This window comes from Etheostoma spectabile, chromosome 14, assembly GCF_008692095.1.
Source record: "Etheostoma spectabile isolate EspeVRDwgs_2016 chromosome 14, UIUC_Espe_1.0, whole genome shotgun sequence".
Classification (NCBI taxonomy): domain Eukaryota; kingdom Metazoa; phylum Chordata; class Actinopteri; order Perciformes; family Percidae; genus Etheostoma; species Etheostoma spectabile.
The window spans coordinates 18,542,421-18,561,393 of record NC_045746.1 but is presented as its reverse complement, the minus strand read 5'-3'; the positions used below and the strand labels follow the sequence as shown (position 1 = coordinate 18,561,393).

General features: G+C 37.3%; 3 protein-coding genes across 4 annotated transcripts in view; 1 reads left to right on the top strand and 2 right to left on the bottom strand.

The window, feature by feature from the left end:
* Window positions 1–602, bottom strand: part of pkhd1l1.1 (PKHD1 like 1, tandem duplicate 1) — a gene marked incomplete in the record, with an annotated part of 50,388 nt that extends 49,786 nt beyond the window's left edge. The window contains 2 exon segments of the mRNA XM_032536077.1: window positions 1–27; window positions 568–602. The exon segment at window positions 1–27 is cut by the window's left edge and continues 62 nt beyond it. Coding sequence (XP_032391968.1) covers window positions 1–27; window positions 568–602 — 62 coding nt within the window.
* A 3,110-nt stretch (window positions 603–3,712) lies between these two features.
* Window positions 3,713–6,179, bottom strand: LOC116701537 (transcription and mRNA export factor ENY2-2). 2 transcript variants are annotated; one of them, XM_032535288.1, is made up of 5 exons: window positions 5,920–6,179; window positions 5,739–5,809; window positions 5,381–5,451; window positions 5,203–5,277; window positions 3,713–3,975 (listed from the first exon to the last, which is right to left on the bottom strand). In XM_032535288.1, exons 2-5 carry the CDS (start codon window positions 5,804–5,806, stop codon window positions 3,899–3,901), a joined length of 291 nt encoding a protein of 96 aa, XP_032391179.1. In that variant the 5' UTR covers window positions 5,807–5,809; window positions 5,920–6,179; the 3' UTR covers window positions 3,713–3,898. The 2 variants fall into 2 exon arrangements, with proteins under 2 accessions (XP_032391179.1, XP_032391180.1); XM_032535289.1 differs by having other exon boundaries at window positions 5,739–5,994.
* A 155-nt stretch (window positions 6,180–6,334) lies between these two features.
* The window catches only part of nudcd1 (NudC domain containing 1), a 33,277-nt gene continuing 20,638 nt past the window's right edge, over window positions 6,335–18,973 (top strand). Inside the window, exons 1-5 of the mRNA XM_032535287.1 lie at window positions 6,335–6,449; window positions 8,395–8,549; window positions 10,621–10,806; window positions 12,279–12,462; window positions 13,295–13,483. Coding sequence (XP_032391178.1) covers window positions 6,335–6,449; window positions 8,395–8,549; window positions 10,621–10,806; window positions 12,279–12,462; window positions 13,295–13,483 — 829 coding nt within the window. The remainder of the gene's footprint in view (window positions 6,450–8,394; window positions 8,550–10,620; window positions 10,807–12,278; window positions 12,463–13,294; window positions 13,484–18,973) is intronic.

The window sequence follows — 18,973 nt, the reverse complement described above, 5'->3', positions numbered from 1 at the left end:
TCCTGGAGATTTTCCCAGACTCCCCTGCTGCCTCACCTGCGGTCTGCTGTGATCGTGTAGCTCGCTGTTGGAAAAGGTAAAATATTTAACACCAAAATTGCTATTTGAGTAGGTACACTGTCTGTGAAGTTTTAAGAAATTCCACATAAGGCAGAATTGGCCGTATTTTAGGCTGTTTTGTTAAATAAATGCAATTATGAAATCTGAAGGAATTGTTAAATGATTTCAAATCCAGATTTCACGAAGAATTAACAAAGAGTTTAAAAAAAGAAACATCAAACACACATTGAGATTAGACTCAAATGTATTATTTTTTATAGAAGTATAGCCATATAGTGATTACATGGACTAAAATTTGTAACATTTCCAATTGTTGAAAAGAGACATTTTCAAATTAAAATGTAATTAAATAATGAAAAAACCCAACTGTTGAAAACTCAGTACAAACCTGTTGACTCTTTCAGGTGTTAAGATTCAGGTTCAGGTGCCTACAGATAGATAGAGATAATGCCTGTCCTCACACAGGACAGGGCACCAACTCATTATATTCAGGGTTCTGCCTCTCACTTGAAACTGGGAGGAGTCTGTTGTTTTAAATCCATCCTTCTACCTGATTCACACTATTAACCACCAACGCCATTGCAGTCTACATGATGAAATAAAAACACAAACAGATTTGTTTAATTTCCTGTCAGAGGGTGAAGCTGCTTCAACAGTAAAAGTAGAATGACTGACAGCTTTGTTCTTTTTGAGAGACTTTGATTGAAGTGAATAGGAAGTAGCTGAAAACTACAAGAAGCCCAAAGTGGGTCTGTTAGTCATAGGTTACATGTCAAAGTAATTAGAAAGACTTAACATTACCACAGAACATCACCTTTGGGAAGAAAAACTTGATGATTTTTTTTCAAGCTGTAGTTTTGTATAGCTAATATCCACTTGCACTTGGTACAAACTAGGTTAAATGCAGGGATGTTGGATTGGATTAAAATAAATGTATACATGCAATTCAACTAAAAGAAGCCCTTAGATTTAAAAAAAAGAAGAAAAAAAAAAAGAAGAAGCAGAGTATTACATAGAACAGCAGTGTCAAACTAATTTTAGTTCATGGGCCACACAGCCCAGTTTAAAACAATAAAACTGGTCACAGTGAAAACACCAAGCTGGTTACCCGTTTACCTCTGTTCCACTTGACATCCAAAAGAACAACAGCAGAGCCCCACAACACTTAACACAAAGAAGATAATGCCAGTTCTGTCATTCTTTCTTTAACTGCTATTTTAGCTCACATCGTTCATATGTGGTCAAATGTTAAATTGAGACTCTTGACAAATACTGGGTGATAAAGCATTTAAAGGATGTGAGAAATCTTTTTTATTTATTTAGAGTTTAATTATAAACCTCTACAGTATCAGAAAACCCGATGGTCCAGTAAAGTACAACAACAGATTTTCCTTATATCATCTATTGACTTTTACTCATTTGTAATGAGGTTTGGTTGTTTTTCAATAATCTCTTTAGTTGATAAAATGTCAAAATAAAAGGTAAACATTACACTTCGCACTTAAGAGTAATCAGTGATCAAGACAAATTGAATTATTTATCTTTATCAATATAGCAGTAAGAATAATGAAATGATAATACTGCATTTTGCGCAGGTTAAACAAACAAGATACGACTTGTTAAATTGTGAGATTTAGAGGGGCTTCTCACTGAACACCTCAGCAAGAAGGCAAATATTGTAATTCCCAAAGGACAAACAATAACAGGTTGAAAGGGCTTGAAACAGGTTTAATATCCTGTTTCGCCGTTGCCGATGCTAAGCACCTCTAACCCAGTTAAAGAAAGGGTTAATAGAAACATAGTTCTGGCCAATCGGAGGTGATTGTGCCAGCCAGACAGACGCCTTTGGCAGAGTCTCTATCTAATCTGACAGAGGGAGAGCAGGGGTGCGGTTGTGAAGTAACAACAGTAGTCCCCAGAGAAGAAGTCGGTAACTTCATGGTGGAGATTAGATCGCAAATTAAAATGTAAGCAACTAAAATTGCTGAATGTTAAAACATTGTGTCAATTTAGTTGGGGTTAACACTTTTGCAAGGAAATATATCCATGTCACATTCTCATTAGGGGCTGGGCCCCCCTAAAGGTCTGATCCTAGAACCGCCCCATATTTCGAAGGGAATATGAGTCAAATTAGTGGTGAAAGAGTAGCGTGGGTGTAAGGCATAAAACTCTTGGGGCACCAAAGCTTAAAGGGTAACTATTGTTTTTTTCAACTTGGACCCTTTTTCCTATGTTTTTGTGTCTAGGTGACTGATGGGAACAACAATCTTTGAAATTGGTACCGTATAAAATTGGTCTGGTATTGAGCAAGATCGCTGCAGTCGGCAGCAGTGAAACAAGCTATGATGTAATAGGGGAATGTTCTGCTTGTATTTATCTTCACCATAGTGGTTGCATTGTCACTGACAGGCTTAGATTAATATTGTACGTGTCTGACAACATTATGGAAAGGATTTCTTAGGAGGTTGACCCTTTTTAAAAACATAAAAACATCTGTGAAATTGCAATCGCTAGACCCACCAGACTCCATGTACTGTAAATAAACAGCGATGCTAGTATCATAGAATACACCTTAATACTTATTAATAATGGACTAATGTCAAAGATTGTGGTTCCCGTGAGTCATTTAGACACAAAATCATAGGAAAATAGGGTCCAGGATGAAAAAAACAGTAGTTACCCTTTAATGTTAAAACATCAGTATTTTAGGTCAAAATCCTTGGAATATGAGACCAAGTGGCCATTTCTTTCATTGGCATGCAGACCAGTATTTTGCAAGATCAATCTCCCACTAAATGTTGTAATGTGTTGGTAAAACCAGGCACTCAGCTATCATACATAACAACCACACACAGGGACCTACTGTTTGCCGACACAAGCTCTCACACCGCCCACACACCAAACTAAAAACAGTCTACAAGTATAAATACCACTGTCACTGTCAGTATTATCTAATGACCGCATTCTCAAATGACAATTTCTTTCCATGAAGTGTGGAAACATGACAAAAGAAACCGATATGTTGTTCTGCAGTTTTAGACAGTGATGTACAATGTAAGCATTAATGCATCTGACTCAACTTCCTCTGAATGAAGAAAGAACAAATAAAAAATACAATTCCTGAAAAGGCAAATTGCCTAACTGCAGCAGCATGAGCTCATGCCTGAGATGTGTTTGACCACAGCAAGATTTTCTTCTCTTCATGAAACAAGCAGTGAATGATTTCTAGAAGTTGTTGATTTGCTACATTAGAATCCACACCACTTTGCTGCTGATGAAATATAGAAATACGAATACATAGTTAACAAATGTTCACCTTCTCCATTATGGAACTTCATGTTGCCACCGTAAAGCACTCTGTAATAACACTGAAAGTACTTAACCACATTCCCAACTCAGACATAACATCCCTAAAGAGCCCTATATCCACGCACGAGAGGTAGACACTAACATTCATTCAATCATACTGTCAGCACTGTCATGCTGTCTTTCCTTTAAAAAAAATCAATCCAAATCACTCATCATGCTGTCAAGGGAGCTTCCAGAAAGGTGTGATAAGGAACAAAGTCTGCATTTTTTGGTTTGAAAGAGGACATCTATCACATGTCAAACAGGTCTTAAGCAGTATTAAAGAACAAGTCAGGACCCCCAATGACCAAAATAGGCATGACTTTATTTATTTTTTTCCAAAACTGATGCATAACAAACTAAAATCAATATGAAAACACACAATACAAAATAAAAATAACACTTCAGCATTGCTCACAATGAGAACAGTTTGGATTTTAATTGTGGATCTACAGTGAGTAAAAAAATGTCTAGACCGGAATCGTCTCATTCACAAGGTTGCGTGTTGAGCTAGAAAAGCTCTGATTCTCTGCAGGAGCTCTTTCTTCACACTGTCTGGCACAAGTGCTGCATAGGAGAGAAACAAAGTGTCAATATGCCAGGGTTCAGTAACACTAACATCACTAAATGTACCAAAGAATACCATTGTCTCATTAGGAACTCAACATTTTATGTTTGATAGTATCTGTAAAAACATGGGTCAAGAATTTGCGGCGTATGTTTACAGAGGAGCTTTCATGTCTGTGAAGCTCTGATTGAAAGAAATTAGCACGCTGTGTAAGAGAGAGATCACAATTTCAGCATCTTTTGTGAGATTGTACTCTTTGTTTTTTTTGTTTTTGTGTTTTTACTTAAAAAAAAGGTTTGAGTCTGCGATTTTGGAGGAATATTGTTAATGTTAGAACTCAACAACCGAACAAATCCACCCCTCCAGTCAGTGCTCCTTTTACAATGTTAGCATCTGCCAAATTTACTGTCCTACTAGCTCTCACTGCCTCTCTCTTTCTACATCCATGGTCTTCCCCCTGTCCTGTGAACGAGCATGAACGGAATAGTGTTGTGTGGCTTGTTTGTTTCCCCATTAACAGAGCCAGGGCTGTGTATGAACACGGCATCTTTTTACCAGGGCACACACAGGACGGACTTCGTGCGGAACATTCACTGAATTTGACTAAAACATTTTTGGGATTAAAATGGCAAACTCCATCTTTAAGCACTTTGACATTTTTTGATGTACTGTACTGCTAGTCTTGCGCCAACTGTTTTGGCGCAAGACTCTCTTTTTCAGAAACACGCCAGATGTAAACTGGCCAAATGTGGAGCCATTTGCCTTTTACAACTGAGAAATTAAAGTATTTATTTAAATCTTTTAAAATGTAGAGTTTGAACCCTGCAATAAAGTAGTAGTGTAGTAATAGTAATATAGTAATAATAGTGGTAACTATTGTATTTAGTACCTTTTATTTTTGTTTTAAAACAATTAATTTTTATAAATAGTTTTCTAGTTTCTCTTCCATTACCAATCACTTTAATTTCTCAGGGTGGGATCAATACATTTGAGATGTCTTTAGCATTATTTCATTCATATTTGCCCAAAAATGGGATATCTTTAGATACATTTGGATCTCCACTAGATTTAAAATAAAAGTTACGTGGACTCAATCAAAGTTTGACTGTACAGCAGGAGTTTTCAATGACTGACCCAGCAAAGGTTTCTCCTTTTCTTAAGCAGATTTTACACACAAAACCTCAATAAACTGCTGCTGTTGTGTTTGTATGTCTGGAGATTGGTACCTCTGCCTTTTGGTGTGACTTCTGTGACCAGGTCCTCCACTGTAACATGCTCCAGACCCTTTTCTTTGATGACATCTGCACAAAATAATTCATGACTTCATATCCAGATCCAGTTTCATGAAAGCATCGTTACACACACACACACACACACACACACACACACACACACACACAATACCTTTGCACTGTGCTTTCAGCTGATCCTTCCATCCACACTCCACCAGCTTAGCCCTGAGCAATTCTTTCAACCTGCGGCCACACATTTAGTTTACCTGATCAGAATCAGAAATACTTTATTGATCCCCGAAGGGAAATTCTGTGTTACACTTGCAAGACTATATAAACATCAGAGTAGAAATATAAGCAGTGTGGATATGTACGGTGTTTACATAGAATTTTTTTGATACAGTATTAACATAATTAAGGAGTTGTACTTGATTAAGGAGGTGTAGTTTATTTAAACATAACCACAATGACCACTGCTGTCTCTTAAATCGTTTCTGACCAAAATCACTTTAGAGAAAATCTCCACTCACCGCTCCCGTTCCCCCATTTCTATCAGCTTTTGGTTTATTGCCGCCCTCATCTGGGAGTCTTTGCTCATGATCTGTCTCAAACACAAACGGTAACGATAGCAGTTTCCGTTTCGGATTCAACGATTGCAGGTAAATATTGAAAAAACACGTTTTATTTCGCTAGATATCAGGGATACGTTACTTTTTGTCGAGATGGATCAGCTGGTGAACATACGGTCCCTTCACATAACCGTACCGTCTAAAAACGGTAAAAGGCTTATCGGTTCCGCTTACCGACAACATTATTGCTAAAACCCGGGTCAGATAGCGCACTTTATCTCCACATGAATACGTTTTTGTTAGGACGACTACATGTTTTAAAACATTTAACAGTTATCAAAAACGATGTGGGATAAATAACAAGAACTCTTCGAAAAAGCAGAAGAAATACAAGAAATGCAACAACTCCAAGTCCAATGAGAATCCGGGCAGATCCTGTCCGCTGTAAAATGGCTCCGGGTGCGTCAAAACAGGAAGCGCGTGCCTGACTTATTCAACAGTCTTGAATCTTCTTGCTTCAAATCAACTTGTGGACAAACCTGTCACGTTTAAAAGACATGGCCTTGTCAAATTCTTCCTTGAAGGTCAACAGAGAGCTGTTGGACCCCAACTTCGAAAGTTACAGGTTATCTCTGGACGCCATAGCAACGTACAACATTGAGCTGGATGCTGGTGAGAGAAACTAACTTACACTACAGCTAGCAAGTGTGCTAGCATAGCCACTGATACCACAACGAAAGCTCTGCTTCATCACTTCTGCCATAGCTGTAAGCAACCATAAGTAATACGCTTAGTTATTTTAGTTTGCAGTTTAGTAATAATCGAAAACGTCACTTTGTTATGCCGAGTAATTTGAAAAATTCAAAGCAGCTCTAGCTGTAGCCAAGTGGCTAACGTTAAAGGTCCTCCATATACACTTCAGGTCAGTGGTTCCCAAAGCATTTTTTAAGAGTTACAATGTTTTGCGCAAACAGGTAAAGGTTTTTCTGACATGCTCATATCATGGTCATTAAGGGGCTTTCAACACATTTTTTCTGTTGCTGATTAGACATGTTAAGTCATACACAAAAATAAAGTCTAACAATATGCCAACTTTATACGTATAATAAAGTTATATACAACATTGTTGGACTGACACTGAGATTTATAGTATGTTGATATAGAGGTGTACTGTATCCCTTTTTAACAATGTTTTTATAAATTTTTCATTGCAAATACAACTTTCAACAACACTTTAGAGCCAGATGCAAGTTAAAAGAAATCAAACCCCTCCCATTGCAATTGTTTATTATAATTTCTTCTAAAGATGAGATTGCAGGAAAACTCAGTGATTGGTTTTGCAGATAAGAAATAAAGTTCCTCACTTGGAGATATTATAATAATAAAAAAAAAATCCTTGGCTTGTCATTCATTAGAGATTTCTTCAAAAGAGGTCACCTACTTTAATTATTCCTTTCTTTGTCCATATCTAAAGTCCTGCATCCTGCTTGCCTGTTTTAAATGAAACATTGACCAACACAGGGCTGAATTGTGACAGAGTCCTAAATGTTCATAAATTCTTTTACCTCATACCATACATTAACCATGTTAAGATCTTAAGATGTGCAGTATGCGTTCTTAGGTACTTTAGCTTGGCTGAATACTGGTACAAATGCAATGGTACATCAAAAGAACCTGACTCTTTGTCCATCAAAGACGGAGCATCTCCAGAAAAAACATAGAACATTCATTCATTCATTCATTATAGTTCTCAATTGTGTTGCTTAATGGTACCAAAATATAGAAATTTTAGCCCTCCAGTATCAAATGGAAGATAAAGCAGAGATAAGCAGATTCAAGAACATTTCTTACATTATTCCATATACCTTTCCTGAAGAGTGCTGTGAGTTTCTTAAACATTCCTGCAGGTGGTGCCAGAGGTATATTTTGAAATAAATACATAAACGTAGGCAATATGTTCGATATGTAAAATTTGATGAGATCATAAAAGTAAATAAGTTTTGATTTATATATTGTCTTTCATTCTTGCTAAGCAGCACTAGTGGTGATTTTGACACCTTTACTTTATATCTGGAGATAATGCCAAATAGGCTGATTAGATCTAACAATGCTGGTATGGATGTGTTTTAATTGTTTTGAGAATAAAATTCATTCATTCAAAATCCATTTGAAAACAATCTTTTACTTGTAACCTAATCTCACCTACTTCTACTTAACATTTTATTTATTTATTATTATAGCTATGTTACTTTATTTACTTTATACACTTATTATTTCTTACTCTTATTTGACCTTGAATCTATTTGTTAGCAATTGCAACTAAATAATTTCCCTCAGTGGATCAATAAAGTATTCTGATTCAGATTCAGGTTTGATTACTAGATGTAATTGCTATTGCTAGTGGTTCAATAGCTAGTATGAACAGAAGTGGTAATAGAGGTGAACCTTGGAGGCATACCGTACTCTTTCTTTTTCTCTTTTTTTAATGCAAACAGTAGTATCTGTAATCACACTTGTATGTTATTGAAAATGTAAATATCATCAAGTGAATCTTTTTTAAATTTTTGATACCTTTTTTTTTTTTTAATAAACCTGTGCTTTTTCATCTATTTTGCAGCTGTGGAGGAAGTGAAGTTGAAAGATACTCAGTACACCCTGGAACATGTGCGGGCTTTCGGCATGTACAATTACCTCCACCTAGACCCTTGGTATGAAGACAGTGTTTTATTTGTGGATTGCAAAGGAAGGGTTCTCAGTCTCACCGTCACCCTGGTAAGCTTTTAAATCCTCCTGCTTTTTTCTTGATAGTCCTCGTTCCTGATAGCTATTTACGTTTGTATTTATCGTTACCTAGTTGCAAACATATCCCTCCCCCAATGTCTATGAGGAAAATTCCACTATATTCATTCTTCATGTCAAATAAAATGTTAGGTAGGTCTTAACGCATCTGACACACCAGGTGGTGACTTAATACCACTGTAATAGGAGCCTCAGTCTAGATGATGTCAAATTCCACAAACATTTTACAAGCTGCAATATTAATGGCACTTATTATCAGTTTCACAACTTGCTGTTCTCTTGCTTCCAATTATTAGAGACCATTAGAGTGGGAGTCTCAGTATTAATGGAGAAAAGTTAAGTTTCTATTTCATCTTTTGTCCATTGTGGGACTCGGCACAGAAGATAAAGTTTGGGATAAGCCCTTATGTCTGTCTTTAATCACAGGAGGGATTACATAGTTATAGAGCTGCAAATATTAAGGGATTTAATAACTATTATCCCTGATTCCAGCTTCTGGAATGTGAATGTTTTCTAGTTTCTTCTCCCCTCTGTGATAGTAAACGGAATATCTTTTAGTTGTGGACAAATCAAGACATTTGAGGATGTCATCTTGGGCTTTGGAAAACACTGATAAATATTTCTCACAGTTTTTTGACATTTTATAGACCGAACATCTAATTGAGACTAGAGACTCAACACTACAGGTTTGTACAAACCTTCAGATGCAAGTTTGTTGTCCAAAACCAAGATGCTGTGATGAGAATCAAATCAGCCGGAGGACCTTTTCAGCAGAGACTTCTTTTATGTCTAAGACATCATTGACCATGATTAAAGATAATTGGTGCCACATCAGTGTTTTTTTATGTCAGATCTGGCCTAAATGATGATCATCAGGCTATAATCCTGTGAGGAAATATGTCTGGCTTTCAGTGGCATCATTAAATTACTCTTTATGAAAATGTGTTACTCAAGTTCTAATTACAATCATCACATGATAATTATCGTCCCTCGGCGCATTGTACATAGGCGGTTCACACTCTGTTCACAGCATTACCAGCACGGATGCTGGAGAAAATGATCTCAAAGGTGCATCATACATTAGATAGCGATATAATACGCAGTGTCAAGCTCCATGGCAACAACAGGGTAGCTGCTGCACAGTCCTTTTGCAACATTGTTACCTCACGCAATGAGTAATTGAAGCCCTTGTGTACCGGAATATCTATCTATTACTAATAAGGCTCTGTCAGTTGTGAATCACATGCAAAGCCAAGTCACATGGGCCACATCATGACAGTTGGTAACTTCTTCTCTCCTTGATGTGTATGTGTTGTTTTATTAAGCTTCCATGTTGAAGTTTTCTTCTTGTGGCTTTTATTACTAAAACTAATGGATATCATGTTTTTGCTGTGTTCTTATATCAGAGTTCATCAGAATTTTCTTATGGGATTCGAGTGCCCTATTCAATATAAAATCAGTGACCTGTAGTTCAAAGCCTTCTCTTATTAAGTGTCTGTCTGAGTCTTTGTGAGTCATGACTGGACTTCTCAAATCACGTAATTCGAAAGTTTGGTAGCAGTGAGAAGAACAGATATATACCCATTTTGCATCATTCAACAATCTTTCCCTCAGTTTTAGTGTAATGCATTTTGTACCATTCTATTTCTTTTATTCCCCACTAGTGCTGAAGCAATTACGAAAACAGTTTTGATAACTGAGTCACTTTTCAAGCAAAAAAGGCCAACATCTTTTCTGATTACAGTTTCTCACATTTTTCTTTGTCATATATGACAGTAAATTGATATCTTTGGATTTTAACTGCTGCTCAGACAAAACAAGCAATTTGAAGATGTCACCGTGGGCTTTAAGAATTGCATGTTTTGCATATCATAGACCAAAGGAATAATCTTTTTTGATAAATCAAGAAAATACTTGTTAGTTTATTATAATTGTCCTCCCTGCAGATATGAATGGATCAAACATACTGTAGGTCAGATAGATGTAGAGACAATAACATCTTGTGTGCATGTAATACTGACTGAAGGGTCTGTTGTGAATCCAGGACACCGCCCTGTGTAAGCCAAGAGAGGTGTACCGTATAAGCCCTGACTCCAGCCGGTGTGAGGATCGTCTTTGTGCGTCCCTCAGCTTCACCTCAGCAACCTGGGCGGCACTCTCTGATGGTGCCGGTCAACTGCAACTTCTCCGAACCGGCAAGAGAGGAGGCAGTTCGCTTATGAAGTGGGAAGTTAGTATACCTTCTGGATTAACTGTTTTTAAGTAATACACTAATGCATTTCAAAATATTTTGTGTTTTCCATAATTTAGAAATCTTTTGATAGGATATTAAATGTATTGGTTGCAATGTAATCTAGGAGTCAATGTGAATTTAAAAGGGCAGTAACCAATCCATTGTGTGGGCTTCTCTGCATTACATTACCTTCTTTAACCAGACAGCTTTAGACACTGATTTAGAAATACTAGTTTGAATTAGCATTTTATTTATACAATAAAGACAAATATCACCAAAGTGCATTATAGACCATTTAAAGCCAGTTAATGCTGTGGCCTTCACTACAGCTGTTTCAGCCTAAAAGGATGATGCAGGGATAAATCCTTTTGTTATTGAATTCAAAGCTATTTTAAAGTCTTATTTTCAGATGCACTGACACTTCTAAACTCACAAGGTTTACATTTTACATTTGGTTAAGGGTTGGTTATAAAGGGGTAATAAGATGCGCTCCTCATTACTATTTAAATGCTATAGTCTAGTCTACAGTCGCCGTCAGCGGATAATGTAAAGCAGAGGTGATCTTTTGCATCAGTGTATGCATCACATGAATACTGAATAGTTATAGTGATTTGATTTCAGATTGTTGGGGAAATATATTTTGCATGCATAGCTGAGTGATATCTTTAGTTTGTAAAGAGACCTACCACTAACCAAATTGACCCGAGTTTGACTTTAAGTGGGAGACCAAATGTAAAAGTCAATCGCTTTCTACATTTTGGCAACATATTTGCTCCTTACAAAGATAATTGAAGACAACTTGACAGACGTGACTTTAAAAAAAAAAACTAGATTCAGTTGAAAAAGTCATTTAAAACTATTGAGTAAAATTGTTAAATTTTGTTAGAAGTGATAAAGGAGACTATGCATTCAATATTTGGCTGTAACTACTTCATGCACTACTACATTTCTATTAGCTCTTAACTCTGTAGCGCCTTCTTGAGGGTCAAAGCTCAATATAAAGGGTTCAAACTCCAACATAAATCTTGTTTTTGCGTTTTAACAATATATCTTGCTCTGTCGAGTTTTAAATCAATTAATATTGAAGGCCTTAAATGTCATCAAAATATAAATATTTAAAGCAAGAATAAAGCATGAAGTCTTCACATTTGACAAATTGAAACTGACTGTTCTTGCATTATTATTTAATTGGATGACTTTTCAGTTGTTCAGGGATTGAAGATTCATTTTATGTCAGCTGACTCTAATATAATGGCCAGTTGTTCCAGCTCCGGTCAGTGGTTTTGTGCACTTGGTATGAGTTGAATGTCCATTCATTTTTTACTACTCTGTCGCAGATGACCGCATCTGGCATTTACTTGTATAAAAAGATTGATCATATTAACAATAATGCCAGCTAACAGATTTTGCCCACTATTAAATTTATCCTTGTAAAATGTTGATTGCATTTGTTGATTTTTTAATTGTAGCCACTGTTTAGTGAAGAAATGGAGGAGCCTTTCACCATCCTCCACAGCATCTCCCATGTCCAGGATGGAGTCCACACCATGGAGGTGCTGCTGCTCCGCATCCAGAAAGACCCACAGGAAACTAAAGGGAGTGGTTACTCAGTGTCTCTTGAGTGGATCACAGTCGCCAACGCTGCAGGACATGGTGGGTGGTGTACTGGCCTATCTATCATCATTTCAGTAATTGAGCATGAAGTGAAATAAGACAAGACAAGCGTGTCAAACATTATAAGGTCTGAATTAGAATTTAAATGTCAAGCCTGTTATGTAATTTTCATGTACATTTTTTACAGTATTCCTACCCAGTAGATGACAGAAATCCTTTGTTAATTAAAGCATACTAGGAAGGTAGTCATGGTCTGCCATTCATGCGGTTTAATTATTGTGCTCCAAATGAGATTCTAAAGCAAACATTGGCACAGAGAATTTTCATTAGAGTTTTTGGCCCTTGCTGAGAAACACAGACCCTGACTAATGTTTCAAAGATTGGGAAGACAAAAAACGAAGCCGGCTTTTGAAAGTGCCTTCCGCAGTAATATCTGATATCTGCCAGCTGTAGAATAATCTTTGGTTGTTCGTTTAGTGTCTCAATGTTTGACCTGTCTTCACCGTTCATCTTGCTTTACAATTTTATCAAATATTGTTGTAGAGGGGAATGTGAGTCTCCTAAATCAATGTTGTCATACAATATGTTTTAATACAAGGTATCATCAGTATTAACATTCTCAATATGCCCACGTAGTATTCTTACTACTTACTATTATTCTTACTTACTATTAAGACTATTTAATTGTTATTTGCAAACGTGTACAACAACAAAATGCTTTTGGGACACAAAAATTCCTTTTGCTGATCTTATGAAAGGCTTCTCCTTTACTGAGTAAAAAAATAAATGTACTATCCTGTTACTGTGTCAGAGTTCAATGGAAGACACACCTTTGTCACTATATAATTTATCATTTGGTTTCCACATGCAGGTCAGGAGAAGAAGTATGAGGTGAAGAAGAGGAGGATCCTCAGGGGGAAGTCGGTGCCTCACTATGCAGCGGTGGAGCCACAAGGGAAGGGGTTAATGGTGGCCTCGGAGAAACCGTTTGCCTTCACACATGTGGACGGGCGTCCTGTGGAGCTAACTGACCCAGAGCCAATGGAGGTGGAGAAGACAGGTGGGTCAGAAGTGCTAGAAAGTACTGTGGTTAGGATAGAGTTTTATTTCTTCACATCACTCCACCATTTATTTTGACACTTTAAAATACTTTATTGAGTCATGCCCCTCAATGTTATTTTCTGCCGTAATTCTTTTCATCACTTCTGTTTTTTGCCTTCTGACAAATTAAAATCCATTATTCCCTCTCCTTTTAGCACTACCTCACCACCAACTCCATGGAAAGAGATCTTTATTTTTTGCTCCTTAATGCTTCGCTTCCTTTACCAGCTAGATGCTAACTTTGTCTGTATAGTGGTTGGTGCTGGGTATGTAGTGTACATTAGGTTTATCTGACATATTTCTTGCTAAAAATATTGACCTACTACGGTTGGATTAATGAGAGCAGAAATTGCAGGAAATAAAACCATAGCAATTAACTAAAATAGGCCAAAAGTTCATCTAGAGTCACAGGATTTGGTAACAATTCCCTGTGGTTGTGACTGCAAGCGACCACTTTCCCATTACATGTTTTCCTTTGGACCATTGGTACTATAAAAACACTGATTTGCAGGTTGTTAACAAAGACAACACAGCATAAAACTAATGCTCAAATTTAATGTTAAAGAGAAAGACCTATCCATGTGGATGTGTTGCATAAAAATGCAATTCCAGGAACTCAAGTGGATGGTTAGAAATTCCTAATTCAGTAAATGTGGGCTACTAAAAGTTTTTTTTCCATTACAGGGTACCTACTCAACTCGCCTCGACTCCACTCACCTTTATTGGTTGCCTATTATGAAAAAAAATCCCTGGTACCTGCTAACAGGTACTTTTTTTTAATATCATCTCTGTTGAGGTTCCAAGCAAGCTGAGGCAATACCAAAAGGTGACATGAAAACCTGCACAACCAGACTACTGATTGGTCGGAGAGAATTGTCACTAATCACTGCATCATCATTGCTAGGGACAGACGGGGGGTGTCCTAAACAAACCCGCTGTGTTTAAATAGTTTAGCCAGCGTTTTTTTGCAGCCTCCAGCTTCTTTTGAAACTAAATTTGTCTTCTGGCAACAGCCACATGCCGAGAATAAAAAACAACACACCTTCCTGTGTGTGTGTGTCACGTTAGATCAGTTTCCTGCTATGACGACCAGCCACGCTCGCCTCATGCGTAAGGCGCTCCTAATCTGCAATGGAAAAAGGACGACGGAGCGAGTTGAGGAGGTACCATTACAGAAAAAGAAAAAAAAGCCATAACATTATAAAAATACACCGACAAGGTAGACTGGGAAAACACTGACGAACGTCCGACAAATTTGAGATTTGCTCTGCAAGTCCGTCTGGCCAAGAACCCATTCAAGCCCATTTCCAATTTTTCCAAATCAAGGCACCAATCACAACCGCTGAGGCAAACTTTCCCACGATGCCGATAGCGCAGCCACTGTCTGTGAAAGAGCTCTGTAACATGCTCGCTGGTTGAGATGTTTTTCCGTCGCTCTGCATACGTCATCTCCTTCATTGCTCTGATTGATTAAAGGTCTATCCAAGTGCTTCCATAGGCATTTGAGCGGCTGTTGTTGGTGACGCCCTTTTGGAAACGGGCTGTGAATGAACCTTCCCCAGCCCCACTCTGTTTCAACTGAGAAGGGTCTGGTGTCAAACAGTCTACCGACAGGGTGGCTTGACACATATTAAACCCATTATGTGACAAGCCTTGTGTGCAAGCCTATGCATATTTGTATGCTAATATTTTTTACCTTTTTGTAAAGAGAAATTCAATTGATGCTTTTTATTTGTATCACCATTAATTTGAGGCAGCTCTCTTTGTTATATTTTATAAATATATGAAATATATGGTTAAATATTTTATGTGCATAACTAATTATGAAAAAGTGTTTATTATGTCAGAAGTTTTGACACAGTCTGACTCATGCTTCAGAATTTGCAAAAACACTAAGAGAGGTTTTGACATGGTTTGGCATTAATCATATACAGCATATTTTTTGTTGTTAAGATCACAGCCTGAAACTGTCTGTAAAACTCTTGAAACAAAGTGAAATACCAGTGTCATCTGCACTCCGAGCTGCTGTTCTGCCTCCATGCGTGAAAGATAGATCATCACACCACTCATTTCTTGGCATTTTTGTGATGAGACTGTTTCTAGTTGTTTTCCGTCAAGTAACGTTGGCTTCTTCTGCCCATTACCTTTAGGAGGCCCAAACTGGTGAGTTGGGTTGTAGCCATAGAAACGCCTGAGTAGGCAGCACAATATTCCCAATCAGACAGGGGTCTCTGTCAGATCTGGTAATCTGTGTCTCTGTACATGGATACATTTCCAGGCCATTTATTACTGCTCATACTGTAGGCCTGCCTGATTTGGGGAAAATATTTTTGTTTTTGTTTTGTATACTTGTTAAATGTCATTTTTGTTTTATTTCTAATCTGTTAAAAGAAAAAAAATGACATTTTGGGAAATTTGCTTTCTTGCCGAGGCTTGGATAAGAAAATTGATACCACTTATGTCTGTACAATAAATATGAAGGTCAGGGGAAGCTTAGCCTATTTTATCTTAGCATAAAGACTTGAAACATTGGGAAACAGCTGGTCTGGCCCAAGGTGTATATAGTCTGTCCAAAGGTAAAGAAATTAGCCTACCAACGGCTCTAAAACTCATTATCACATTGTATCTTGTCCTTTTGATGTATATTACCTGCGTTGTTACCTTTTTGACGGAGCCAAGCTAGCTGCTTACCTTTTTTTTCTGTCTTTATGCTAAGCTAAGCTCACTGCCTCTTGACTGTAGCTTAATATTTAACCTACAGACATGAGAATGGTGTCAATCCTCTCATCAAACGGCAAAAAACAGAAATAAGCAAGTGTCCAAAACTGTTCCTAAATTGACTAAATCTTTTTTAAGTTATTATGATAGTTACTCAAGTTAGATTCTTGACTTGGCTTTACTTTTGTGTTCCATATAAACTACTTCTGTAACCATATCATTGAGGTGGTTTTTCACACCACCAAAACCTTTCTTGTATGCACAAAACATCCTGTGTCTGGACTGAACCAAACGTTCATATCCAACTGTTTTTTTGTTTGTTTTGTTAGTATCTTTTCCTGTTTCGAAACTTTTTTTATGCTCACAACCTCTAAACGAGCAGACAAGCAGCCACCCTCTTTTTTAAAAGACATAAAAAAGACCTCAAGTGACCGAGACAGGGCAAAGTGTGTCCCTGTTGATGGTGCTGAAGCAGAATAATGGCAGCTTTTTTAGCCAATCCTTTTATCAGCGCTCTGCCTTTCTCCTTTCCAAATGGGAGAAGTGGATTAGATGTCAAGAGAGGAGGCGCCTTCAAAGAGTGATGAGAGAGGAGATGCAAATGGGGAGCAGAGATGGAGGTGACTTAATGGTGCACTGATGGATAAGACCTAGATAAGAGTTAATGGATAGTGTATACTGTATAGATAGAGAATGTGTCCAAATCAGTAGTTGGAAAAGTTTCTGAAATATGAACATCCCAGGGAAACAAAAACATTTAACTTATAAATATATAATGTACAAATGCCAAAAGTACTAAAGAGTGACTATGGATCACTTATAGTTCTGTGATGGTTTCGCATTGTGACTGTAAGGCAGTTTGCCCAAAAGAATGTTTAAATGATGAACATTAGAAAGGCAAAGAGAATATTTGGAAATTAAATAATTTGGCAGCTCCCATCTCCCCTTCTCATTGGTTTCTTTGTTGATTCAGTTGACAACAAAAGGTGATAATGAACATGTCTCAGTTCTTCACATCCCTGCCAGATATAGAGCAGGTCTGTTGGTTTAGAGCATCATAATTGGACCAATTTCAGTGATTAGACTTCGCCAGTAATCATAGAGTGAGTGTCGAAGATGACAGTTCTCGCACAGAGCTTTCTCTATAGGAGTTTTGTTTATGAGAAACTGGCACAGAGTTGTCTGTGTATGAATCAGTGATATTTACTTTCTTTCATATCTAAATAGCCTCTATAGTTCTGTTTGTTTTTTAATCAAAATATAACGCCTGCCTGGATCGAAGCAATCTGTTCTTTCAAAGCATCATTTTGTTTTATTCACAATGGACTGTATTTTATCTCTTTCAGAATATACTGTAAGAACATACTTATGACATTGCAGGTTCAGCATGATGTGTCTATGATAAGAAAAAAAACCTGTATCTTCTATTTGTTTTTCACTAAAATGCCTCCTTTTTAAAAACTATTAAGATAAAACTAAAAATGAAAAATAATCACCCTTTTGTAGTTTATAAAAAAGACTAGGACAGCACTCCAATTAGAAAACTACAGCAAAACTACAGCACATGGTCATTGAGACAGTGGCGATGCCCCGGAGAGGTGGTAATAGGGACAGTCCTTCTCCAAAGGGAGGTGTCTTGGATACACTTCCTGATACCTGCATTCAGGACGGGATGAATGAGCTTTCCTTTCCTGTTTCTTATGAAGTTAATGTTGTAGTTCCATCTATTTGGATGTATTTGTTGTGCTGGCTGCAGTTGCATATAATTAACCCCACCTGCCTATATTGGTTGTGAAATTGCCAGAATACATGCTGAAGAAGGGTGACTTGCCTAAAAAGTCCATATGGCAATCAGTAATCTAATTGGAGTGCTGTCCTAGTCATTCCTTTTTAAAAATGAATAAATTTACTATTTATCATTTAATTTGAATGCACACAGCGATGTCTACTAACTAACCATAAATATGGAGGAGATCAACATTATCGACCTCACTGGTACATCCTTTCTGGCAGTTTAGGGATGTGAATCTAAAAATAACAACATATATGGACCTGGGTGGTTAGTATTATCTGAACTTTGGAGAATACTAAGCAGTATTTCTGAATTAAGTTTGGATTATTCTGTTTCCCAGCTAGTGAAATGAGGTGGACTGTTCTGTGATTAGGTCACTGTATTTTTCTCTCATTATTTATCCCTCACAGCTACATTACAGAAAAGATGAAACCTTAAACAGGAGACCTTAGAAAAGAACTCAGACAAAAGTAAAAAAAAAAAACTGTAGACTGAAAGAAAATAATTTATGAATCTCCCTTCTGATCAGCAACGGATGAAAAGAACTTTGTTGGTGAAAGGATTCAAGGGGACTGTATTTTCGAAACGGCCTCTTACTCGTTTATGAAAATGTGATCCAACACAAGGCTGCAAAATTGTTTTCGGTCAGAGCTGCGATGGGACTGTTTGCTACGTTTGTGATTATGTACCTGGTAGCAAAAGTCATTTTATCAAGCATCTGTGGACTGTTAAAGGAAGACTCAAGGCCTGCTGCTCATACATTTTCCAACAAGACTTCCACTTCACGCTGGGTATCCAACTGTTCTCACACTGCCAGTACAATATATAGAAGGCAACTCTCTCTGGTAATGTATTTTGTTGATTTATTACCACACAGTTAAAATGATTTCATTGTGGATCATAGAATGTTAACATGCCAGTGGAGGTGCTAAGTCAGAG

Excerpts from the sequence above, each read along its gene's own strand:
- LOC116701537 (XM_032535288.1), bottom strand. The coding sequence starts at position 5,806 with ATGAGCAAAGACTCCCAGATGAGGGCGGCAATAAACCAAAAGCTGATA. Across the intron at positions 5,452-5,738 it reads GAAATGGGGGAACGGGAGCG|GTTGAAAGAATTGCTCAGGG; the intron begins GTGAGTGGAGAT and ends GTGTGGCCGCAG. Across the intron at positions 3,976-5,202 it reads AGTCACACCAAAAGGCAGAG|CACTTGTGCCAGACAGTGTG; the intron begins GTACCAATCTCC and ends TCTCCTATGCAG.